This window comes from Cavia porcellus, unplaced genomic scaffold (genome assembly GCF_034190915.1).
Source record: "Cavia porcellus strain 051 isolate PalLab524CR breed Dunkin Hartley unplaced genomic scaffold, mCavPor4.1 scaffold_27, whole genome shotgun sequence".
NCBI lineage: Eukaryota > Metazoa > Chordata > Mammalia > Rodentia > Caviidae > Cavia > Cavia porcellus.
The window spans coordinates 11,331,339-11,359,017 of NW_026947510.1; the positions used below are offsets into that span (position 1 = coordinate 11,331,339).

A 27,679-nucleotide genomic window follows, 5' to 3' on the forward strand; every position below is an offset into this window, starting at 1 on the left:
GGGTGCAGGGGGTAAAAGAGACAGAAAAATGAATTAAGATGTGTCATGCCCATGTGCCAACTCCCCACAATAAATGGAACCCTTATGTACTGAGAACATGTATTAATAAAATTAAAACAACAAAAAGTCACCTTTCTAGACGTGCTCCTCTTCGCTCCCCTACCCACACCCCCACACTCTGTGCCTACGCCCTGATTCCTTTCTGCTCCTGTGTGAAGGAACCCATCCAAAACCCAACTCAGTTTTCCCTTTCTCTATAGGGAGGTAATCTCAGCTGCTTCTCACCTAGTAAAAGACCTGACAACCTTGTTCACACTGATCTAGTGGGAAATGAGATTTAATAGATGATTCCTCTGGGTAGTTTTGGTTTTGTTTGCTTTGGCACGTGAGAACAACCTGAAATCTAAAAGGATAAGTAAACATCAGTTGAGTACAAATAGACAGGGTGAAAACTCAGTTTAGACATCAACATTTCTGCTCATAGGGAGCAATTTGCAGATAAGAGAACTGTCACTTGTGACCCATCAGCATAGAGGCACCCTCAGCCGTACTGCTGTCCCCAGGAGCTACCATGACAACTTTGTGTTCCCCATGGAAATCTCTAGCTAACTGACAGCTTTCTATAATTAACTCGCCTCTCCTTCAGTTATTCAGAAATTACAGTTTAGTTACCTGTGAAAACATGAACATTTATTTGCTGATTTTAATAGTAGAGGGGTTTTTTTTAAAGCACACTGGCAAGAAGGAAATTCACCCTATCATGATATTAACATCATGACGAATTTTGATTCTATCTTTAAATGTCACATATTTTGTGCAAATTTCTTAAATCTTGCTGAAATCATAGTTTGGTGCAATGAGAGGAATTTAAATCTGCGATACAATTTTTTACTAAACTCCATATGGATTACAAAGTAGTGACTTTTGGGATTGTTCTAAGCACAACTTTAGGGGTGCGTATGTGCCAGGGAAAATCCATGCACAACCTTTTTCACTCTGGCAAACTCCTTACTTTCCTTTCTTTCCTTTTTTGTCCCTGGCCTGCTCTAATTGTTAACTCTTTCAGATACTGGATGTTTAGAGTTGCTAAAAAATATTTAGAAAAATTATTGTGCATGCCAGTACCTACATTTGAAGCCAAAAATTAAATAAGAAAATTGTGCTTCTCTTCCAAATATAGCCAGCGAAGTATTTGAACATTTAATCTTACCTGTCTTTTTGTTTTAGGGAATGTTTCATGTCCTGTTTTTTTTTTTTTTTCTCTCCTCCTAATTCCTTCAGTTGAAATGCTGCAGTCCTTATTTTCAAGGATTTATAATAGCTGCAGGGAAGAAACCCGAGTCATTTCAGCAAGATGGTCTTAATTTTAAGTATGCACTGAATTAAGGCAACTTAATTTTGTAACAGCAGTATAACTCTTCACCAGCATTTTAAAAGTACATTAAAATAGATTATTACCTTTCAAGAGATGCTTTAAATTTATTTTCCTTTCTCCTAAATATTATTATACAAAATAACCCAGAGTGATCATGGTGTAGTTTTAATAAAAGGACACTTTAAAAGAAAAATTATGCTGAAATGAGTAAAATAAGAGGGCGGTAGAATCATTTAGCACATTTATCTATTTTGGCTTTTGATAACTAAGGGAAATAAATCAGACACACGAGTTTAAGTATTGCATGATTTCACTTCCATAAGAAACCCAAAATATAAAGAGCAAAATAAAAGATAATAGAAAACAGGAAGATAGATCTTTTGCAAATGGAAAGATCAAAAGATGGGGAGATGTAAAAAGAATTAAGATGAGTTAGGTACGTGCACCAACTCCGCATAATGAAGGTACTGTAATCATTATGTACAGCAAATGTACTAATCAAAATAAAAAATTTAAGATATCTAAAATGAATAGAATTTCCTATAACACCATTAAGGTGTGAAAAAGTTAATATGTAAATGTTATTTTTCAAATATTCAAATGATGGGCAATATATTTTTCTCAAACGTATCACCACTTGGCATGTGATTCAGTGTAATATATTTTTAGTGTGTAAACTGCATCTTAGTACAATGGAAAACTGATCATTCCTCACGTAGACCTTGTATGGGGAGCTAAATGCATCTGAAATATTTGTAGTATTCCCAGTGGGCTGGGAAAATTAAAGTGGATTTTTATGTGTTCAGTTTCTTGCAAAAAGCCTCCTCTGGGACTCCATGCTGCCTGCATCATGTGGCTGTCACTGGGCATGTTGTGCAATTGTGAGCAACTGTGAAAAAGTGTAAGAAATCTACACAGCAAGATTGGAAAACATTTGATGTTAAAATGCAGAAATAAACAACAGTAGAATTTTAAAAATACACACTTTCACACATTTCAAAATGGCACCAGAAGCAAAGATAATTAGATTATATTTTATTTTTGTTTTCTAGAATTCGTGTTCCCCATGAAGATGAATGATATTATGTTCAACAGTACATTTAGCATAGATTGCTCCCAACTTTTCCTAAAAAAACCAAGCAGGGCCAAGTGAGGGGTGCACACTCATTGCTCAGTACTGGAGAGACTACAGGACCGTGAGTTTAAGGCCAGCTTGGACTACATGTGAGACCCTGTCCCAAAACCTCCAAAAAAAACACCTTGAAAATGCTTTTAAGGAAATAAGTATTTTCCCATATGAAATAACATAAATTTTTAAATAAGATTTTCATACCTAATTTTACTCTGCTCAGGCCTTGGAAGGTACTTCTGTCCGAAGCTTTATATAATAATTGGAAAAGGAAGAGCGTTGTTAAAAGAATGTTATTTTTCAACAGTTTACTGAACAATGTTTACGTAAGAAGAATAAGCTGTGAAGTGAGGAGAAGCGTGTATATTATATTGTGAAAGCCCAGTGTAGCCTGTCTTGCCTTTTATGAAGTTGAGAGTTAATTAAATGCCATGGAAACACATTTCTAATATAAATCCCTTAGCTACTTGGAAGAGAACAAACATATTAAGGAAAAATTTTTGCTTTAATACTACACCACTCTCACTGATTGCAAATCCATCTAAATTACTTGTAACCCAAATGTTTATAATAGATTTCAGTTTGCCTCAGTGCTACATACATCATGATTTATAAGATATTTTAATGAAAATTTTATGAATCTATGGAAGCAACTAAGCATTTTTGCTAAAAATTATTTATTTGCCTTTATGTTCTTATTCTATATTAAGTTTATAATTCTCCATTGTCCCACTTAAATTTGCATTTTCAAGTCCTATTGCTATTTAAATTTTAGTTTACTAGTACGTGTATGTAGTACATCCCTTGTGAGAGGTTGGTACAAGTGACAAGTAGCATTTTTAAAACCTGACTGTGATTTAAAAGAACAGTTTTTTGTTTGGTCCAGAACTGAGAATTGAACGCAGGGCCTTCACACTGAGCTACAACTCCAGTCCTTTTTCAAGTGTTTTTTGAGATGGAGCTCTTGCTAAGTGGCTCAGTTGCTGAGGCTGGGCTTGAACTTATGATTCTCCTGCCCCAGTCTCCACCATGGTGGAATTAGAAGCTTGTGCCATCATACCCACTTTAAAAACATAAGTCCTGTTATCATGTGATGGCTTTGAATTGTAATGAAATCTCTATAAGCCTAATAATTTTCATTATATTATATATTTTAGCCCGATCTATCCCTTCACTTTCTAATCCTTGTGTGGGTTTCACATTTTATATATTTTGAACCCTTATCATGTGCTTGATACCAGTCTGAATGCTATAAATACATTATTTTATTTAATACTTCACCCTATGGGCTATTAAGTCTCTTAATACTTAACCTCATTTTAAAGATAAAAAGAGTGCTTGTAAAGGAATTTTTCTCAAGTTCTCCAACCTAGGTATACTTTAAAGCTCAATTCTGGAACTAGTTTTCATTTTTATACAGACGTTTATTATTTACAATAAGTTTATCTGTGCTTAAATTGCAATTATATTGATGCATAGTTTATGCTCAGAACTCTGAATGTAAATTTCAGATGTGACTGAATAAATTTGTTTATAGATGTTCATGCTTGCCTGAATCCTATTATTGAAACAGATTATCTTATCCTTAATGTCTTATTCTTAAATATTTGTTTTTAAGTACTTTTTTCATACCAGGAATTGAACTCAGGACTTGGTGCTTGCCAGGCAGATGCTGTGCCACTGAGCTATGTTCCCAGCCCTAAGTGCTTATTTTTAAGTGTTTTATGTTTAGCAGTTTTTGTTCCTTGGATGCCAGTATATATGTAGATAGTGTAAGTTAGTTCAATGCAGCAATTATTAAATGCAGAGAAACCTCTTTTTCCTGTATATATACTGATTTAAATTTTTTGTCATTCTACTAACATTAATTTTCCAGATGCCCTGGCAATATATTACTTGTTGTGGCCTTTGACATTTTTGAGAACTAAGCGTAGCTTCCTGTGAAAGGGTCTGCTAGTAATACCACTTGCACTTTTTTTTCCCCTGTAGACACATGGGAAAGGAGCCCGAAGGAAAAGCAGATTTAAAGGATCTGATGGAAGCACTTCATCTGATACTACCTCAAACAGTTTCGTTCGTCAGGTAAGGAAACTCTTAATTTCGCGGCTTTGAGGAATGTATTGAAATCCTTAAGATTTGTAGAATATGGTTTTGCTTTAAACTGAGTGACAACTGTGCTGTTTAATGTCATAATGAAAATATTTATATTTTAAGTGGGACTCATATTGCACTCTTTTCTGGCAATTTGAGGAAAGACAATTGCAGACTGTATAATGGGGATTTTTTCTATAAGAAAAAGATCAACCACAGTAGGAGAGATTGCAGGGTTTGCTTTACTGGTTTTTAGGGGAGAGGAGAGGCTGTCCATCTCCCCAGTGATGCGGCTCAGAGATTGAAATTCCTCTAGCTTGAGTTCTCTTATTGTCCTTTCCTCTTTGAGCTTGGAAAGAGAAAGAGAAAATTGTTCTTGTTCTTGAAATGTTTTTTTAAAAAATCATGTGATGCTTTGAGGGTAATTTAAATGATCACTGTATTAGGATAGACAAATCTTCGCTTTGGTTGTGTGGCCTATTCCTGATCTTGTTTCTGGTCAGTGCTGTTGTAATAATCTCTTACTGATTGTCACCTGGAAGGGCTGCCTCATTTTTTTTTATGTCATGTTCCCCATTGCCTCTCAGGTCTTTCATTGCAGCCAGAGGTTCTACTGTTGACTCCTGTTCATTTGGCAGGAAGGTTTCCGCTGTCCTTCTGACTTTTGGGTCCTATCTCTGTCCACCCTAATGAGATCTCTTGACTCTTTGTGACACTGTCCAAGGGGCTTCTCTCTGTCTCTTTCCATTGTTGGCCAAGGTTAGCTTGCACCATAGCTGTGTGTGGTCTCCACGAGGATGTCCATGTCGACTGGCAGCTGCTGCTGCCTGTACTCCCCTCCTCTTAACAGGATGATCCCCCCCAGCCATCAGTTCCCCTTTTGCCTTAAGTACATCAGTGGTACATCTGAGTGTTTTTAGGCAACTTGGAAAGTTTTGCTTCTTGTCTATCCTAATTGGGAATTTGGGTAGTAGGAAGTTAGAAAAAGAATTGGTGTAGAAGGACCAGAATTTGTTTGCTAAGAAACAATAAAAATGAAAAAAGATTAAAAATTAAGTGGAATCCACTGGCAGAGCAGTATTCTAATGATGTCAAGAGGTTGGAAGATGAAAAGAGGAGCCCATGGCATGTGCGTTGGTCTGATGTTGTCACAGAAAGAGCAGACGTCATGGACCTGATGATGAATGAAGACCTTGGGACATAGTCACTTAGGTGACTCAGTGAGAAGGAAGGTAGCCAAGGCCATTTCTATTTCAAGCGTCTGTATCTATTCTGCCTCTGGGATGAGAAGATTAAACCTGAGACGCTATTCCACAATTTTGAGTCATATCAGGACTGCATACTTGGGGATCTGAGACAAAAAAGAAAGCATGAAATGCTTCAGTACAAATAGCAGATGCAGTGAAGTAACAGATAATTCCAAGCAGCTTGAATCAATTGCATGGGAACAGAAACTGTTATGTTTTAAGCAAGCAAGGTGTTATAGATAGAAATTAATAATATAGACTCTATGATTGCTCAATTAAGCTAGTAAAAAATGTCTTTGAAAGGTAATTCCTAGACTGCATTTTCTAATTGTCCTTTTGGCTATATCGTTCTCTTTCATTTGAAAACTCAACAGACAAAACTAGGAAGGATTACAGGTTCGCTGCATATAAATTCATTGAAATTTGCTTCTTCTCATAACTTCCCTGTGACGTTGTGTTCTTACTAACATATGTTTGCTCGAGACACAATTATAAATGACAAAGAGAGCTGTTAAATTATTCAAATGTAGATAGATATTGTTAAAACATATGTGAGAGTTTAAGAAGGAAAAAAAAAAAAGAACAGTAAAAGCAGAGCTCCATTTCCTAGAATCTCAGGATAAGCATGTGCCCACTATGTCATGGGTTTTACAGTAATATGACGCAAATGCATCATTGAAAACCTTGAAGTTCCAGCTTGCATCATTGCAGAAGGGCGATCAGACAATAATTTGGGGTTAAAAATTGTACTTTTCCTTTAGTGACTTAATCTTTATTAAACAACATCCATATTTTTCTAACATTTGAAAATAAGCAAAAGTCACCACATCATTACTAGATACTTAAAAGAACTGGATTCCTGAGAATGTTTGCAGAAATCCATGGCTGATAGCAATAAGCATTTTGGGCTTTTAAATAATTCAAAAGAAAACCTTTTAGAGCCAGGTGTGTTAGCACATGCCTATAATCTCAGCACTCAGGAGGCTGAGGCAGGAGGATCATTGCAAGTTTGAGACCAGCCTGGGCTAAAAAAGTAAGCTCAAGGCCAGCCTGAACTGCACTGGGAGACCTGTCTCAAAAGACAGAAAAGAAAAAAAAAGGGATGCCTTTTAAACATTTTGTTTTTAATCATAAATAGACATTTCATAAAGTGACTTATTTCAATGTATATTTACTAACCTGTCTGTGGTTAGAGCACATATATAATTAGAAAAGAGTTTGGTTAATATATGTAGACTTTCTTTAAAACTATCACAGCTGGGGATTTAGTTCAGTAGTGTAAGTGCCTGCCTGGCAAGCATGAGGTTGTGAGTTCAATCCCCAGTACCCCAAAAAAAACTTATCAAAATTGGGTCCTATTATCTTTAAATTAAAATTATTCTGTATAATTTAAAAAACCTTAGACTTCTTTCATAAACATTATGTTATAAAGACTTAAAACTATTTGGGAAATATTAGACACTTTTAGGTAGACTTCATAACACTGACATGTCTTAAGTTTTATGGTTCTGATTCGTGACATTGTGTACAAAGAGCAAACATTAAGAATCACTTTTAAAAAACAAAAGAATATCAGAGTTTGTTTTGGACTATTTCCATTGAGAATAAATGGAGAATATCAATATGCATTTGGACTTTGGAGGTAGGGTCTTTAAGGGCAGTTGAGAAAAGTATGGACCCTGATGGTATAGGAGCATTGTCCTAATAAGAAGGGGTAGAGGATGCACAGTTGTTGTACACACAAAGGGCCAGGCGAGAACACAACAAAAAAAAACCACAGTCCACAATCACCAAGAGCAAGCCTCACTGGAAACAGCCTTGCTGACACCTGCATCTTAGACTTCGAGCTTCTGGACCTGTGAGAATTTACTTCCTGTTGCTTAAACCAGCTTTACTGGTCCTGCTGTGGCACCTCGAATGGCCTGATAATGGTTTTGTACAATTAGACTTTGTAAGCATTTTTTGTTTTTTAACTTTTAAAATAAATGCTTTTATTATTAATGTGACATATATGCCAAGAAGTGTGCAATTATGTGCTACGCGTGATGAGTTTATTGCATCCAAACACCTATAGAACCATCACCTGATCTATAAGTAAGCATTGCCCATACCCCACATGTCTCCTTTGATCCTTCTCAGTCTGTAGTATTGGGTTCCTCACTAAAGTAACCACTATTCTTCTGATACCATAAATTAGTTTGACCTGTTTTTCAAGTTTTATGCAAATTATTTCATTTTGTGTCTGAAATCTTGCGCTCAACTTTGATTGTTATTTATTTTGTTCATTTTAGTAACTAGTTGATTTTCTCACTATACAGTATTCCATTGTATGTATGTGCCACAGCTGATTTATATGCTTCCCATAGATAGGCTTTGGATTATTTCTATTTGGGATTACTAGGGATAGTGCTGCTTTATAAATTCTTGCATATATCTTTGGTACATATGCACTTTTAGCAATGAGTAGAGTGGAATCCCTGAATTATATAGGATGCATTTGATCAGCTAAAGTGAGCACTGTGAAACAGTTTTCTAAATTTGTTGCACCAATTTGCTTTCCCACAAGCAATATATATTTCCAGTTGCTTGCATCCTAGCCAACATTGACATTGGTGACCTTTTTTTTCATTTCAATGTTTTAACAGTGTAGAGGGAGCTCACTGTAGCATTAATATCTATTTTCTAATAATAAAGCCACAAATTCTCTCTGCTCCAGGTTTGAGGAATATAAGAACAATGTTTATGAATGTACATAACCTGAAAGATCTTAAGAGGGTATTCCATCACACTTTCTAGTAAATATCCTGTTAATCATAATAACTAGATCTATAACTATTTAATTAAATTATAGCATATTTTTGGAATGTGCTAAAGCACATTGGAATATATTATACATGAAGAAAACCTACAAATTAAAAGGATAAAATAAATTTACATACTTTTTAAAAAGAACCATACCAGTACATTTTTAGTCATTATCTATTTATGCTGTTCTAACTAAAATCATTCTTTAAGAATATTCATTAGCCTTAAGGAAAAATGGCTTATAAATTTCTGCTTTAGACTTTGAATCAAGATTACAGCTACCATGAAGAATTTTTCCAGTCATAGATGACTGTTCCATCTTTTGAATCAACCCACCATTATCTAACCAATTAACTAGCTTTCTGATCCTTAATATTATCAACATATTTGAAGTCAATGATAGTTTATAGATGGCAGTTTAAAAAATGGCAAATTAGGAATTAATTTATCCTTGAAGCTTATTCCCTTGGCCCCAGAACATCACTTCTAGTGTATGAGGTGAAGGATATGCACTGAGGAACACCTGTGGGTGGCTTCTGTTTCAAGGTTGGCTATGTGTGGGAAATGAAGATCCTTTTGGTTTTTCTCTCTATACATAAGCTTGTGATGAAGGAATAGACTAACTAACTGACTATAAATAGTGATCATAACCTTGCTGGCTTACGAAACATGAAGGAGATTTGTAAAGCACTTCTGAGCATGCGTGGGTGGGTCATGGAGGTCTGAATTTGAGTATTGTATATAGTCCCTAGAATTTTGCTCTCTATATTGTTCCTCTGTTCTGATTCCTGGCTGTGGTGATCTAAGCGTCTTTGCTCTATCACGGTCTTCTATCATGTTTCTACCTTGGAGCCAGATAACCATAGACTGAATGCCCTGAAACCGTGAACAAAAATAGACCTCTTCATTTTTAAATTGCATATGTCAGGTATTTGTTCTCAGCAATGAAAACTAATACACTAATTTTATTTATCAAACATTTCAAGGATATTACTTGTTCCTCCTTACATTTTCCTAAAGCACTAAATGGAAGGAAAGTTAACTGTGATTCATCTTATTGTCTAAGTCTCATTCCTCTATGTTATACATAAAATGGTACTACATGCAGTATATGTGCACTGTCCTCGACTTACAACATGTGTATTTCTCTTTTACATAAATTTCTGATGTAGCGAGATTAAAGTGTTTTTTCATCAAGCAGGTTAGTGGTTGAACGTCTGAACTCTAAAGCTAGATTCTGGATTGATGTTGTCATTTAGAGTTGGTTACTGGATGAAAAGATTTGCCTTTATGCACTGCAACACTTTCATATAGAAAACAGTGCCTCTTATATAAATTCTGTGTGAGGATTAGGTGGTATAACTCATCTGTTGCCTAGACCTGTACCTAACACCTTACCAATACTATTTAAAGACTTATTACTATTATTTATAAATATTGCCTATTTGGAACTTTGTTTAAAACCTGAACCTGAACCCATGACAGAAGAAATATTTAACTTTTACAGGAAGTTTACTATATGTCCTATCTGTAGCTCCATTTTACAGATGAAAGGTAAAGTAACTTATCCATAGTCACCATTATGTCACAAATAGGTTAGGAATCTGAACCCAACTTCATTACAAGGAGTGGGGATGTTTTCAACATTATCAAAACTAGATTCTGCTTTTAAAAATAACAATATCTCCTTCCCTTATCAAAAACTGCTTAAATTTCCAACTTTGTTCACCATTTCAGTGCACTCCACTGCTCTTGTTAATGATGAGGAGAATTGGAAGAGTTTATTTCTTCTTCCCTCAAAATTTATAGGTACATAAATTTGGAGGGAATTCTGAAAGCTTATTCCCCTATTTTTTGAGTAACTAGGAAAGAACTTAAGTGTGAGTCATCTGCAACATTGTACTGGTGTGTGTGGGGGCTTGACTAGAGCTGACACAGGCTGTCAACCACCTGCGTTGTAAATCTGTGCAAAGCTAGGTCATGTGTCCAATACCTGATTTTACATCAGTCTCCTTTAGAAACAGTTATAAATCCATTGGAGCCAGTGCTTTGTAATAGGTATTTTAATTAATTAAAGACCAGAAAGTGTTAAGCATGACTTCTAGGCATTATAAGTAGAATTAAGTAATAGTGTTGAAATTATGTACTAAATGATATTTAATACACAAAACTATACTTGTCTTGGGCTGTTAAGATAATTGTAGACATTATCATTGTCTTTGGTTCTTTGTTGACTGTATTCTTTGGTTGTGCATTGGAATAGATGTGTGAATAAGAAGTTGTCATCATCATAAACCTCCAAAGGCAAAATTCTTAAAAGCCTTTGCATTTTGTGCCTTGGATACCTTCATAGTATAATAAATTAAGGTTTCTTATAATTTAGCTCTTTCCTGCCAGCTTCATCCGAAAAAAAAAAAACTCTCTCAGGTCGGATGTTTAGAATAAAGTAGTAGTTTACTTTAGCACCAGTCCCTAAGCGGGTAAATTAATGTACTGGAAGACAAATAGGTGGGATAGGAGTAACAGCAAGCCCTGGCTGGCACTGAGGCTAGAACATTCACTCTGTTCTTTTCAAGGGATTGTGCAAGAACGGTGCACTGTATAAATTCTTCGATACTGCCAAGGTCAGGGAAAACTATGTACATCTGCAAATAAGTACTGGTCATCAAAATTAAAGCAACTGTGGGTTGGAGGAGGAAGTGTGAGGGACTGTAACTGCTTGTTTAGCCCACTTTGTTCTATTTTGTTTTCTTCCACTTCCAAGCACACTCCTGTCCCCTATATCTTTCTTACTCGTTCCCTGTTTTGTTTCCCCTCTTTAAAAAAATTCTTTTTCTTCGTTTTCTTAAAGACATGTGTTCTCTCTGGCTACATTTATGCACCTGGCAGTCTTCCTAGGAGGAACACCAAATGCCAGAGACGACTTGCCAGGTTTGTTTTATTGTGATTATTCCACAGCACGGCCCCTCTTCATTCAGAGTACAGTGAGCTCCGCTGTATGGTTCTCTATACATAGCCAGGACTCACGTACTGTGTACACTAATTTATTTTTATAGGTCGCTGAATTGTAGCTACCAGTGTGCTTTCTGCAGAAACTTGAGCCTTCGGACTTCACATCTCCTTTTGGAATTTTCAAGTACCGTTTTTCTTTGTGGTTAGCAGGGAAGAACTCAGCAAGTGATCTGGGATTTTGCTCACCAGGATGTGTTGTGGTTGTAACAAAATAATCCTGTAGCTTCTAAGGGCTTCCAGAATACAAATCAGAGTGACAAAATGGAATGAACCAAATATTTAACAGAAGGTTGCATGACACTTTCAGAACATGGTATTCTAAACAAATTCCATCGTCTTCCAGTACCATGTTCTTGGGACTGCTTCTCTGGACCTTTTATATTAGTTCAGATTGGCTTTAAATATGTATGATTAATCATAGAGACACACAGTCTATTTTTTAGTTTTGTTTTGCAAAGACAGATTAAACTGCGATAATGATTACAGACTCCAGGCCTGCATAGACTGATATGTTTAAGGTTGGATAAATCTTTCAGCCCTTAAATACTGGCTTGTTGCCTTGTTATGCTGTATTCGTCACAAACACAACTATAAATAATAAAGTGGTAGATTTATTACTGCTGCGATTTCCTGTAAACGTCTATCTTATTAGGTATTTACTTACGTTTTATGAATGGCAGAATCTGCTTTGGGTCCCCTTAAGAACTTTTCTTAAATGCATCAGTATGAAGATATTTATCTTTCTAAAAAAGAAGTCCCTTGTTCTTTGAGTAGTATAGTGCCATATATTATATTGCAATTTTTTTCTTTTTAGGAGACCTGTGTACCTTAGGAAATAATAAAGCAAAATGTACATTTTGTACTTCAGTATCTAATTGGCTTTCACATGTCTGTGAGCATAATTTTAATGAGTGAACAAGGATATGATTATATTAGAAATTTTTCTTATTCTCAGGTTGTTTCATGATTTGGAACACTTACCTCTAAACTAGGTTCGATTAAGGTCTTTATTATTTGTTGCTGAGGCTATTTTTATCATTGCTGTCTTTTGTTTTCACTGAGACAAAATATATGACTATAAATCCAAGAGTTATTTTTGCAGGTCCTTTTATTGTCTTAGACTCACATCAATGCTTTGAGTTAAACTTTCTATGCCCCGTTTTCTTCGTCTTCTATTTGTCCAAACCATGCAAATTTTTAGAAATATTAACTCCATTGGAATACTTGAAAAGTTATTCAGATAATCTAGTACAGAGTAACTAATACGACTAGGAAAATAGTTTCATTGAATTTATAAAAAGCCTATGTTGCAGTTAAACTCTAAACTTTTAGGACTACTGCTGAAGATCAGTTACTCACTTCCAGTTAATTATTCATGCTCTTCACAGCAGTCTAGTCTAGTGTGATCAGGAGTCCCTCCTTCTTCATCCCGTGCTTTTGACAGGTAAATATTTTCAGCTCCTCTATTGATGTGCTTCTGGAAATCTTTATGTTTGATGACTGTCAACTGTTAAAGATGTCATTTTTGAGATTTTGACTTAGGTCTCAAAAATGTTTGCCATGGTCCTGTTCAACAAGTAAGTATTTTGATTTTATCTCAGGAGTCCAGGCCAGTGACCAGGTGTGCATGTTTACTGTGCAGACCTGAGGTGGAGGAGAGACTTGGAGTGCTCACCTGTGTCTCAATTATGATTAAACCTGCTTTTCCAGATGCTTATTTTACAGTTTGAGGAGCAATAAAAAGAAAATTTCAGGGAGATTATCACAGGAGGGTGGGAGGATCTTTGCTGAATCTTCCACACACTGTAATGGGGAAAAGGACTGAAAGGAAGTCCCTGCCCACTGCCACCACCTCACCAATCTGTCACCAGCTTTTAGAGAGTTACACTGTGTTGGCTTAGGGCTTTGCATCTCAATATTCCTGTAATGTCTGTCCTCAGTACACTCAGGAATGATCCAGTCTCCATCCCGCCTTTCCTCTGCACCTTGAGGGGAGAGCAAGGGGACAGTAAGCACCTTTGGACTGTGTGATAAGGACACATGTTCAGGCCCTGTTGTCTCATCTCTGCTGGCTTCAGGGTCTGGGCATTGTGACCTCACCAGTGTCTCTTTCTTGGAAAGTTCTATCTTCTTTGAGCCAGTGATTTTTATCTTCTAGATGTAACCTTGAAGGTTATTTCCATTGAGATGTCCCAGCCACTGAAAGATGCTAGATTGTTCTTTGGCCCAGGCACTGTATCTGAAAGTTGGAAAATGGTCAACCTCTTTTTTCCTTTCCATTAACACCCATCCCCCATCAAAATAAGCCATTAAACTTTAACTTGAAAGAAAAAGTAACATACATGGTATATTCATTCAGGCATGCTGTGATAAAGTAACCCACTCTGGGTTGCTTAAAAAAAGAGAAAGTTATTGTCTCAAGTACTGCAGACAAAGGTCTGAGATCTGGGTATCCACAGAGCTGATTTTCTCTGATTGGTTGATTGATTGACTGATTGGAGTACTGGGAATTGAACCTAGAGTCTTCATACTGAGCTAAATCCCTAGCCCTTTTGCTTTTTAAAAAATCATCTTGGGGCAGAGTCTCTGTGTACTTGAACTTGGGATCATTCTGCTCAGGCTTCTCAGGTTACTGGCATTGTGCCACTATCCCTGACTGGGACTGATTTCTTCTGAAAACTGAGAGTGAGGGCTCAGGTCTGGGCCCCTCACCTTGACCTCCAGATTCCCGCTTTCATTTTCAGTGGCCTTCTGTCTTTATAAAGACACATTTCTTCCTTTATAAAGATGCCAATCATGTTGGATTAGGGCCTAGTCTAATGAACTTGGTTCACCTGAAAAGTTATTTCCAAAAAAGTTATTTAATATTCTGTTATTCTATTCTATTCTACTATATTGTGTTATTCTGAGGTCCTAAGGATTAGCATCCTAACTTATGAATTTGGGAAGATAGTCGTAATGCAATCCTTAATAGATAGTGACTATTATAATTAGTTTCATATTTAACTTTTTTCTTTATAGGTTAAGTTTATAACATGAAAATAAATCTATACTAGAAAGCATTGAACCAAAAAACCCAAAATGTATCAGAGTCAGAAAAATAACATTTTCTAGAGAAGTTAAGGAATAAAAATATAAATTTCTTCCCAGCTGATCAATGTAGCTCATATAGAAATGGAATAAACTTATTTATTAACTTTTTAAGTTACCTAAAGTAATCAATTTAATAAAATCATACCTTAATTAGAAACTGACTTTAATTTTCTTTACCATATGAATTTTTTTAGATTGTTCAGTTTCTCCCAAGTATAAAATCTCTTCCAAACACCTTGATAATTTGTAGCTAGTAAAACGTCAGAGATTATAAAATGTTTAAAAGATTTGGAGAAGTTAATAATTAAATTCATCAGAAACCCAGAATCTGGTTCACTCTTTAGTATAATTTTTCTGATGGGAAAAATCCTTCTGAATCGTCGAAAGTCACAGTAATGAGCATGCAACATTTATACATGAATGTGTGCATATGAGCAAGTAATCTATGGCTTTTAGATTTTCCTTTTAGCATTTCCCCCTCATATTTAGACACAGGGCTATATTTTAAGAGGAAATGTTGCAGAACTTCATATGGGCCAATAACTATTATTTAAAGCTATTATTATTTGAATTTTGGTCCTTCCATTTCTCATGTACCTGATTGTATCCACTGGGTCCCTACTGTTGTTACTTCAAGCTTCTTAGAAGTTTAATCCCAGAAAGAGGGAGGAAGGAAGCATCCCCCTTAACCTTCCTGTCTGACAATTACACAGTGAGCTGCAGCAAGAACGCCCATGCAGTAGGTCATGACGTGCTGTTGTGTCTTTGTTACTTGTAGAAAAAAAAATGAAACAGCAGGTGTCTTCTCTTACTGATTTATTTGATGATGCTTATTTGTCTACCTGGTGTGGCTCATATTGAAGAATTTTATTCTTTTTAAATTTTGTTTTATTTGTACATGTTTGCAAAACATGAAGTTTACGCTCATCTCAGGGAGCAGGAACATGTACATAGCACATCTTGATTCTGTTTTACTCCCCTGTGCCTCCCCACCCTCTTTCTTCCCTGTCTCTAGATCCCTTTTCTCCATTTTTATTATTATTTTTAGTTCATATCTATGACATATATTTACATTCATTTTGGGTTTTTATTACACATATATGATGCATCTTAATCTTTTGACATCTCCTCTCCCCTCATCCATGACCTCGGGACCCTTTACCATTTGCAAAAGATCTATCTTCTTATTTTATTCTTCAGTGCTTTAGTCTGCTCTTCATTTTACTCAAATGAGAGATGCCATATGGTATTTAAGCTTACATGTCTGATTTATTTTACTTGACATTCATATTGGGACCCAGGTGTATCCATTTTTCTACAACTATCTCAAATTTCTCTTTGCAGCTGAGTAATATTCCATTATCTATACATAATGGAATTTTCTTTCTTTATCCATTCATCTGTTGATGGACTTACAGTATGCTTCCAGAATTTAGGTGTTATGAATTGTGCTGCTATAAACATGGGTATGCATGTATCACTGTACTATGTCGTCTTTATTTCTTTTGGAAAGTTACCTAGAAGAAGCAAAGCTGGGTCAAATGGAATTTCTAATTTTAGTTCTTTGAGAAATCTCTGTACAAATTTATATTTATTTTTTCAATATTATATTTGAAGTCAGAATCCTTTGCTAAACAGAATGCGTTCAAGGAGTCAAGTCTAAAAAACTCTACGAAAGACTTAAATCAAATGGATTATTGGCATCACAGGTTGGACTTGTATGTCCTTGAACCCAGTTTCTAAAGGATCAAATGCTCACTCATGAGTAAGCATTAGTACCTTGAAAGGCTCAAGGGGGCTCAGACTGGGCCATACAGAAATGAGATAGAACCACCTCCCAGGGAAGTAGTGTTCCAAGGCATGACTCGCTAGCAGAAAACACCCTTTCCTCCAAGCCTTCCCTGTGTATGTGCTTTTGTAGAGGAACACCAGAGAGCCCTGTGTGAGCCCAGAGAAAACAATGCTGAGTTCTGAATAGTGAATGTAATGAGTTAGCCTTAATCTCAACCACAAAGTCCAACAACACAAGTGCAATGTATTTCTGAGATGGTAAATACCTGTGTGCTTGGAATTGGGACACGTGGAGAGAGAAACAGGGGTTGAGAGTGGGGGTCCCAGGTTACAAGGGGCCTCTGGCCATGGTGGCCATGACACAGTATCCTAGAGTGAGGACAGTTTAAAAAATGCCCTGATGGGGCAACTATTTGGAAAAACCAGACATTGTCAAAGAAAAAATACCTGACTCATGCTGACAGGATGTCAGCCACTATGCTAAGCACTTTCATCATGAGTACAGCTCACTGAGGTGAGGGCTGTTTGTCTCCTCATTCAGTAATTGATAAATGGAAATCTTGATAAATTCATTCATTTGCTCAAATTCAGACACTTAGGAAGTGCACAGTATTTATTATATCATACTGCTGTGCTTGGGCATGCTTAGGTGTTGATTGGGCAATAAGAGATTTTCTATAACAGTGATGCTTAAACTCTGGTTTTGGGGTTTGCCCAATGCCCTCAACTGTAATGTGAGTGGAAGACAAAAGATCTCAGCAAGATGGGCCAGGATTCTGGCAACATCTGGGCAAAGTGATGCGCCCCAAGAGCTGAGGTGGTCTAAGGTAGAACCATCAAGGAAGTGCGGGTCACCTGTTTTAATACTGAACATATATTTAAAAAGCTGTTCATAGTGTTTCTGTATCTCAGGTATACAAGTATCAACTGCACTGCTCTGTTAGTTGATTCTAAGTACCCTGTAATACTGCATTCTTTCACTTTTTCTCTCCAGGTTGGAAAAATTTTTTAAAGAATAGTTTGGAGCAGGTGGAAGAGTAGAATGGGGAAAAGTGGCAGAATTTTAGGTAAAATAAAGAGTGAAAGGTTTGTGAGACAGAGAAGAACACTAGGGTGGGGTAAGAAGGTGTTACATGTGGTGAAAATCTGACACCACCACCCACCCCTTCCCCGCACACAGCGGGGGAGTGATCCATGGTCCTGTGATGCAGAGACAAGTGGAACTGTGGGATGGGGAAGAGACTTGGGGAAAGACTCTTTAGACAACATCTGCCAGCCTCTTCAGAGAGGTTTTGGGATCTCGTTAGTCGTACCTAGATCACAGTTGGGAGGTAGAGGTGGAGGCTGACATTTTATAGTGATAACTTTATTGCAGTTTGGCAATTTTTTAAAAATCCTTTAAACAGTTTTTAACAGATAAAACCATATGCAATCACAATGTGAGTAGGTTTTCCTTATTGTCAAAATGAAGAAAGTTAAGGAATTTATAGTCCCAAGCAGCTGCTTAATTCCCTCTTGTAGTTTTTTCCATAAATTTGTGTAAATCCCTTTGAACTGGTATTGCCGACAGATATTTTCCCTCATATGGAAGAAGAAGTAATAGTAGTTCAAAATTGGCCATTCTTTCTCTGCCTCAGGTCATTTGTTTAGGGGAGAGCAGTTTTTGAGAAAATTGGATTGTTTGATTTCCAAGAGACACTACCATTTACCCTGTCTAGTACCTTTTGCAGAAGAAAAATAGTATTTATTAGACAGCTCTACATGTCTGGGTCTTTTGGGGAAGTGTTTACAATATTCCTATAAAACAGAACAAAACAATCCTGCTAGTGTTTTCCAACATTTCTCTGTATTATAGGTATGATAAGAAATATCAGCATCCTCCATGAGTGATATATAAAATGAGTGTGATAAACTACGTTGTAATGATTTTAAAAACACATGGGGAGCTGGATTCTCAAACACCATTGTTTCAGGACCACACATCTGCATTTGACCTTTTTTTTATTCAAAGCAAAAAAGCTGTGTTTTCAAGATTTGAAGGTGCTTTATTTATTATGAACTAATTCCTGTCACCATATTGGATGTACATGTGCACGCGTGCATGAAAACTACATTGAAAATAGGTATCTATATTTTCTGACTGTACTAGATTTTATTTGTACTAAGTCCTCTCTGCTGGTCCTTACACATCTGCTTGGTCAGTTATTTATTCAACCTGTGAAGTAGCTTTGCCAGGCACAGGGCCATATGTAGAACAAAATGACATTGTTCTTGGAGCAATCTTTATTAGAAGTTCTACAGTGCAATGTGTGAAGGGTACCCAGGGGTTGGACTAGTTAATTCCACCCTGGGGAGAATGGAACAAGTGCTTCAGCAAAAGTCAGACATAAGAGGGGCAGTAACTGTGGTGTAAACAGAAACGGAGAGGTGTGTGAGTTTGCTCCAGGATGACCGCGAGCCCTATGCAGTCGAAGAGCCTAGTGATGAGGAGCCAGCCTTGAGCAGCTCTGAAGATGAGGTGGATGTGCTTTTACATGGAACCCTTGGCCAGAAACAAAAACTCATCACAAAGCGTCTTACTGGAGAAATCAAGTCCTCTAGTGAAGATGAATTTGAAAAAGAAACGGAAGCTGAGTTAAATTCCACCCTAAAAGCAATGGAGGACAAGCTGTCTTCTCCGGAACAGGGTCTGCCTCAGGAAGTGAAAATGCTGGCATAGCTCCAGCGAAGTACCATGACAATGTATGTTTTGATTCTGATTCTGGGGATGCAGACAAAGCAGCACAGGTAACCAAGAAGAAAAAGGAGAGACAACACAGGATTCCAACAACAACAGAAGGGAGGTTCTAAGATACAAAAACCCAGACAACAGGAAGAAAAGACAAGGCTACAAGACGCTGCAATCTAACCCAAAAAATCCCTCAGAGCAGGCCAAAGCTGAAGAAATCTACCACCCATCACATGAGCAGTGTTCCATTGAAGTGGCCGTCTATGACAAAGATGAAGTCTTTCACTTTTTCAACATTTTAGCAAGCCATTCCTAAATAGTGCAGTTGGCATTTCATTGTACAATACTGTGTAAAGGAAACTGTATGGACCAGTTATCTGTTGATGGAACAGTTTATCACAAAACATTGCTCTGCACTGAGTTTTGTAAGGTTCATGCCTTTGGCAATCAAGGCACAGTGTAGTCATACAAGCAGGACAATTTAAGACACTATTTGGAACTGGCTGTTGTTGCTGACCTGGCCTCTGTAGTCATGATAACCTCTTCTCTGTGCATTGACCCATGTTTGGTCTCTGTTATCTTTATCATGACCATACAGTAATTCATCATTTGTTGGAATCCTGTGTTGTCTCTTCTTTTTCTTCTTGGTTACCAGTCTTCATCTCTCCTCCCTTTTTTGCTTAGTTTTATGATGAATATTGATGGGACTGATTATTCATTTCCTTTTGGATGGGTAATTGGAAATAATGGAGCTTTTTACTTATTAAAACTCTTAAAGAATTGTTTTTAAAAAGCCAGACATAAGCTGAAGATTGAAGGTTGAGGATACATGGAAGGGGAAAGAGAAAAAGTTGGGAGAAGAAGTGCCAGGCTGAGAGATCTCATCCCTACAGAGAAGAGGGCACACACAGGGCAGGCTGTGGATGGAGGTAGGAGATGGGACTAGACCAGTGTAGGGTAGCCGAATCCTGAAGCCCTGCAAAACCAAAACAAAGAGATGCTGTCACTTCACATGGGACTTCCAGGTAGGACCACTGTAGGCTCATCTTGCTTTTTTCCTCCAGATAACTATTATAGTAGTGACACATGTGCACCTTTCAAAACTCCAGGCTGTACCACCATCCCTTGGCATCTGTTGGGTGCTGGTTTCAGGACCCTCTGTGGGTTAGCCCCTTACCTAAAATGACATCACACTGTAAGCTGTGCACATCCTCATGTTCACTTTAAATCATCTCTGGATCACTTATAATACCTCACACACTGTAAATGTTATGTAGATTGTTAACATACTGTATTTTTAAGGAAATAATGACAAAGGAAATCAGTAATGTTTCGTATAGATGAAATGTTTCATTTTCTAAATGTTTTCATCCAAAGTGGGTTGTACAACTTGCAGAGGACTAACTGCATACGTTTCTGAATAAACATCTTAAAAAGTATTCCATCCAAACAAACATCAACTTACTATGTATTTTTGTAGTTTTCTCTCAGTTTAGAGCATTTTAAAGGGCAGTATATTTACTAACAAATGCCACATGTCTTTTTTATTTTCTCTCAGAATGACATTAGATTGACCATAGATGTTTATATTTCTGTGGTTGGAAGTGTTGTGGGTTTCTGGGTCAAAAATGTTGTTTTAGTTTAGATTTTAGATGAAAAGTGGTCTGTTGAGAAAGCTATTTAACTTTCAAACAAGCTCTAAGTATAAATTAACTTTATCTCTGTAATAGTATGGTTGCATTCAAATATATGTGCACTTCCTTCAATGGATAACTTTATGGTTATATTTAGGATGAATTTAGAGTATTTATGTAATCTGTCATTCTTAAAGTCATAAATATTTCTAGGATAAACCAACAGTGACAAATCTTAAAAATCAAGCAGTTGAGATCTGAATCAAGTCCTATTTTTTTGAGTTCTATTTTAATGTCTCATAAATTTTCCTAGGTATATGTTTTAGAGATTAAATACACTTCATCATTTTAAGGATGGTTAATTGTGTGTGAGTTCTTTTTGCTTGTAAGTTCTGGTCCTGGATGAGATAGAGGAGGGTAAAAATGTTGAGTGCCCAGATATCTGAAGCAAAGAGCAAAAGGAAGTTCATGGAGGACTGCAAACTTCTGTGTCCCAACACTATCCCATTTCTCTAAATATTGAGAACAGAACAGGGAAGTCTGCAGAGCACTGGGTCAGTCTTCCAGCACCTCCTGCTCGGCCACCCTGCCCTGTCCTTAAAGATGGGGTTGGTTGGGATGTTGGATTTCTTAAGAGTAGGGTACAGTTTGTACATGGCACAGCGTGGAGAGTGTATATGGTGGGTTGAGGGAGGTATATCTGCTACTTTCTCTAACGAGCTAGGCTACTCAACTGGGCAACCCATCCAGAAATGTTCAACCTGACCATGAGAAAACAGTATTTCTTCTATATGAGGCTCCACCTATCTGTCTGTGGGATCTAAGAAAGTTGTAACTCAGTTCCTCTGAGAAATAAGGATATTCATGCAGAAAGCCACTAGATAAAAGAGGCTTTGAAACCAAGTTGGGTGTAGGAGCATACAGCTGTAATTGCTGACCCTCTTGCAGTCTAGGGCAGGAAGATCACTCAAGTTCAAAGGCAGTTTAGTGAGTTCCTGCCTCAAAAAAATAGTAATACAAAAATAAAAAAGGCTGAGAATGTAACTCAATGCACAGGCCCTAGGTTAAATCCCAGTACCTCAGAGAAGGGGTGGCGGGGAAGACAGGTGTCATGTGAAGTATTTTTATTACCTGAATGAAAACCAAGTTTACTAAACCAGTGAGGTGTCTCATCAAGTCTCCCCAAAATATCCCCCATCACCACTCCCTTCCCAGCAGTGTATTGCCCCAAGCCCTTTCCATGTGGAAATTTTGGAGAAGCCATTTATAATGTCACTTATATCTTGTGAAATTACCATACAAAAATTTCATATTACTTAATTTATTTTCTTTTTTCTTTTTTGTTTTTTGTGGTACTTTACTAGGAATTGAACCCAGAGTCTTCTCGATGACCTACATCCCAGCCTTTTCCTTTTTTTTCTTTTTTTTTTTTAAATATTGAAACAGTCTTGCTAAGTCCCTAAGTTGCCCAGATGTATGTTGAGTTTGTGACCCTTTTGCCTCTGTCTCCCAGACTTGGGCTATAGGCAAGTGCCACCACACCCAGATGACTGTTTTTAATTGCTATGTTTAAAAATTTTTTTAATATCCATTCATTTATTGTTACCTCACAGCTATTTTGAAGAAAAGAGATATTGTAGTATTCATTGCTGATTCCATATCATTATGGTGTGAAATCCAGTAATTATTTTATTCTTTGTTCAGAGTGGTTTTAGTCTGTTTTGTATTGTTTAATTTCAACATAAATGAAGGTATCGAAGAGGACAAGAGACATTGTGGCAGCCATTGTTGATTTTCCTATTGTTTGGTTTTGAAGGCCTATAATGCCTTCATTACTCTGTTCTGATCAGCTTAATACTATTTTGTTTTGTATAAATTCATTGTGTGTGAAGGTATGGACAGATATTTAGAAGAAAATAAGAAGCTTTATGGTAGACACTGTAAAAAAAAAAAAAAAGAAGATGGCCCACATAATATATGGGACAAATAAAGGGAGGGGAAGAGGAGGGAGGAGGGAAGAGAGATTTTTACATTAAAAATTTACTCTTCGCTTACCTGGAAAAAAAAATTTTGGAAGCTGTTTATCAACACATAATTAAGTGGTGATCATTCCCTATCTTTCATGCAGCCAAGCTCTGCCCAGAACTTAATTTTCAGCAGTGTCTCACACAAAAGGACCATCTTTATGCCAAAAACATTTTTGCTCAGTATCATATTCATATCATATTTCTGAATATCACATCATATACATTTGAATACTTCCTTCTGCCCCTTTTTCCATTTCATAGAGTAAGGAGCTACATTTAAAATTATTGTCCACTTTTTCATTTCCTGCCCTTGGAGAGAAAAGATCTCCTGTCCATTTAGGTTTTTTTCATTTTACCCAAACATAGGAAAACAAGTTCCACATTCTTTTTATCAATGTGCTTTCTTCTTCTTATGCTGAATGGTGGTAGAAGTTTGGCCTAGGCTATTTAGAGGAAAATCAGTTGGAGGAAGAAAATTATTTTGAAAAGCAAGTGTATTATTTTCCCCCAGGATAGGCTCCTTGTGAATGATTTTAATGGTGATGCCTTTACATAGGCCAGTGATATTAATTTGGTCCAAGTTTGTGTATCTTTGCAAAATATGCTTAATCTCTTGTAAAATATGCTTAATCTTGAGATGATTTTTTTCCTTCCACACTCTACTCACAGCCAAGAAATCTTCAAAACAACTGTTTTCTTCTTTGAGGTTCATTTATAATTCCCATCTTAATAAATACACACAATCACAGTGAAGAGGTACCCAAAGTAGCCTTAAAACCGTACTACAATAATCATAGCTTCAATAGCTTAGGTTTTCAGAGAGAATCAGGATTGTTAATACAGCTGCACCTATAATAATCAGGAACTGTTTCTTTTACAAATGATATTTCTGGTAGGTATTTTTTAAAATAGGTTTAATTAAAAAGAGGGTCAGAAATAATATAGCCATGAGTTGGTAAGTCTACAAAAGTCTTGTATGCAATGAATAGCTTTTCTCCGAAGGATATCTGTGTATTTATCTATTATCCTTTATATTCTGTGTTTACAAATAGACGTTTTCTTCCTGAATATAAAATGAATATACCGCCATTTGAAAATAATTCACAAACCAAAGCATGTCCATGACCCCACTACCTGGATCTAGCTCATTTTAAAAGAAAATGTGGCCATGCACAGGCCACAGGGAGGCGAACCAGATGCCAGCTGGAAGACAAGAATAGTCAAGGTCCATCCCCACCCCAACCCACCCAATAAGTAACACTTCCTCAGTAACTCAGCAAACACAGGCTGAGATGACAGCTATTGAAGTAAAATACGACTTAATGCTTGTAATGTTTAGTGTTTCATTGACTTTGCAGGCCTAAAACTGATAATCTGATCATCTATTGAGAGGCTAACAAAATACATTATAGCCTCTAGCTTGTTTTAAATTCCTGTATCGTTTTCATTGTTTGGTTTAGTTTTATTCTGTTTTGTTTGTTTTTATTATATCTGATGGCAAAGTCAGCTATTTCAAAGACAAGATATATTATGGTGGCCATTTGGGATTTGCTACCATCTTATTTTGAAGTCTGTATTGCATTCATTGTTTGTTTTAATTGGTTCTACTCTGTTCTGCTCGTTTGATTTTGCTGTGTCTGATGGTACAGGCAGCTATTTTGAAGATGACAAGAGATATTGTGGTGGCCATTGTTGATGTCCTGTTAATCTTGTTTTGAAATCCTGTATTACTTACACTGTTTTGATTGACTTTATTCTGTTTTATTTTGCTTGGTTTTATTCTCTTTAAAATTAAAACATAAACAATTTTTTAAAACAAAGGGGAAAAGTTCCTGCTCCTCCCTATTATTGTTATGTCTTTGGATGCCACAGGAGGACAAGAAAAGATGAAAAAATGTGAGAAGGACCAAAGAGTTGAAAGTGATCAGAGGAAATTTGAGAGAAATAAAACAGGTTACATTTGATGGGGAACAACAGACAGTACCATTTATAGCAACCATTCCCTGTCTCTAATCAAACATTCATATCAACCATTTCAAAAGTTAGCATCCCCAAATGGTTGATTTAGTATGTCATGAAATATGTTCTGTAAAAATATTTTTGAGAAGGAATTTAAAAATTGAATTTCTGTCCTGGCTCACTTCATCAGAAATTATAACACAATTTTCTGTATTATGTTTCCCTGAGTCCATAGCCATATAATGTATACAAACTGAAGGAAATTTAAATGCTATTATTTCATTTTTATAGGACAAAAGAAAAGTCACTGCCAGATTAAAGCCTAAGTTTATAGGAAGAGTTAGCGTAGCATCAGAAGACAGAATTGTATTTTTATTCATCCATCATCAATTTTATATATATATATATATCTATATATGTTTCACAATAAATTGCTCACTTATTGTAAAAAAAGAAAATGTAGAGAATTGTTGATAAGAATCATCACTGTACAGTAAACATCCTGCTCTCTGAATAATATCTTCTGATTAAGTTCAACTTCAGTTTAGAGCACTGTGTTGAGTCACTTTATGGCATTTGGACAAATGCATTGTTTTGTAAGGTGATTTTCCTCCTGGGTGGTGCAGGTGAACATTTTATTGGAAAATCTTGCTTTGGAAACACAGTGCTTATCTTCATGCTTGTATTTATGGACCCACTTTCCCCACTTTTTCACATTCTTCCCCTATCATCTTCCCTACATTCATTTTCTAAAAAGAAAAACTGGGATGTGTGAGTTAGAATTGACTGGAGTAGCTTAAGTGACAAGAAAATGTGTGAACTTACTCAACTGTAAAGTTCCTGTATAAAAGACAGGATTCCACATGGGAGATCATTGGACACCTGGGCATTTTCCATCTCTGACTTTCATTTTCGTCCATGTTGGTCTGATTGTTCGCTCTGGGTGGTGGCCAGATCATTCTCAAAGAGCTTCATTCCTACATCCTTTAAGGTTCACACTGTTCTGTCATTGGTGCAGATTGGATGACCACACATCCATGAACTGATCACTCAAGCTGGGGATTTTTGATTCATCAATGGGCCAAGCGTGAGCCATGTGCTTACTCTGGAGGTGGGAGAAAAAGTCAACTGCACATAGCCACATGATCTAAGTGTGAGAAAAAGCGTGATTCCTCAGAGGGCTATTACCAGAGGAAGAATGAGTAGATTTGGCATGGAGACTAAAACAGCCAAGGTCCACTTTACAGGATGAATGAAGCCTGTGAACTGTGAGCTGTCACTTGCCTACAGACGACTTGGGGAAATATCACATCCCAGATACAGGTAAAAGAATAAGTCACTGGAACCACTTGAACTTTCTGCAAACTTTGGTATCTAGTAGCAAGTGGATTGTCAATAGGGATAAGTAAGCCTGTGAAAATATATCTTTCTGGTATTATGTCAGTATCCAAGTATGTGTTCATGGCCATGTGGACTACCTCTATATTTTTTACATATGTTAGTCTTTGTGACAAACTACCCCCAGTTGCCAGTGGATCTAACCATTTCAATATTGTATGTCTTTAGAGAAAGCCCTTTTGGGGTCCTTGTGATGACAAGAGGGACTGTAATGGTTATGCTGTTAAAATATTTGAGCAGGCCGAGGATTTAACTCAGCAGTAAGCACCTGCCTGGTGAGGGTAAGGTAATGAACTCAATCCCCAGTACTAATAAAATAAAATAAAATAAAATAATAAAATATTTGAGCAGCCCTGTTGTTCTAGAGGAAGAACTGAGTTATATTGGTTTTAGAAACTAGTAAGCTGCGTTCTCAGCTTACTATTGGTATTGTCAAGTTTTACCACAATGCTAGACTTCTTAGAGAAATTCAATGAGATGTTTGAGAATCTTACTAATTAGGGGAAATTGACACATCAAGACTTAGAACCTATATTTAAAGTAATAACAATTTTTTCTTGGAATCTTAATGGGAAGCAAGACTCATTTCCCAACTTGAGGGCATTTCAAGCACTGTGTATGTTAGCCGGTACCACTGGCTTTGTCATTAAACACATACTTAGGACACAAAGAGAAAACTGTTGTTACGTTGTTTGTAGGCCTTTGTTGGGATACTCAGCCATTAGGTTTAATAGCACAGGAGATTTTGCAGGAGAAGTTGGGTAGTCCTCTGTCTTGTGGTAGACATGAGGATTCTATATGGAAATTTCATTGAGATTCTCCTGAAGATTGTGAGACATTAGGATTTTCTTATAAGGATCAGAATCTCATCTCAAATTTTTATAAACAAAAGGAGAATTGTCAGGTTTGGCTTTAAGAGGCAGGACTGTTACTGGAGCTAACAAGACTATCTCTGGTGCATACCTATTTGATTTTCTCTTACCATAGACAGAATTTCCCTAAGTAATTAAGGTCCTGGCAATTGGAAGCTTCAGCTTCCTCGCTTTCAACTTCGATAGCAGAGAAATAAATGTATTTTCTTTCATAATTTCATTTCAAAAAAGAATGACTGATCTGCTTATTTCACATACCACCTTTAGGATTTATCTCAGTGGGCAAGAATACAATACTGTGATATGCTGGATCAGTTTACATCAAATATGTTTGAGTGGGAGGGTGCACAGAAAGAATGGTTAGAATAGTTCCCCAAGAAGGGAGGGTAAGGGTTGTTGCTGGGAGAAATAAAAAAAGCGATGCAGGCTGAACACTTTCTCACTGGAAATAATTGACTTCCACTATGTATTATGCTTCTGTGAATGCCATTTTGTCCCCCACACCACATGCATAATGA

General features: G+C 36.7%; 1 protein-coding gene and 1 pseudogene across 4 annotated transcripts in view; both read left to right on the forward strand.

The window, feature by feature from the left end:
• Cacnb2 (calcium voltage-gated channel auxiliary subunit beta 2) overlaps positions 1-27,679 on the forward strand; it is a 342,332-nt gene that overhangs the window by 4,746 nt on the left and 309,907 nt on the right. For all 4 annotated transcript variants that reach the window (XM_063237565.1, XM_063237564.1, XM_013144540.3 and 1 more), the window contains exon 2: positions 4,494-4,586. In XM_063237565.1, the coding sequence (XP_063093635.1) occupies positions 4,494-4,586 (93 nt within the window). The remainder of the gene's footprint in view (positions 1-4,493; positions 4,587-27,679) is intronic.
• Positions 18,957-26,877, forward strand: LOC134473487 (E2F-associated phosphoprotein-like; annotated as a pseudogene).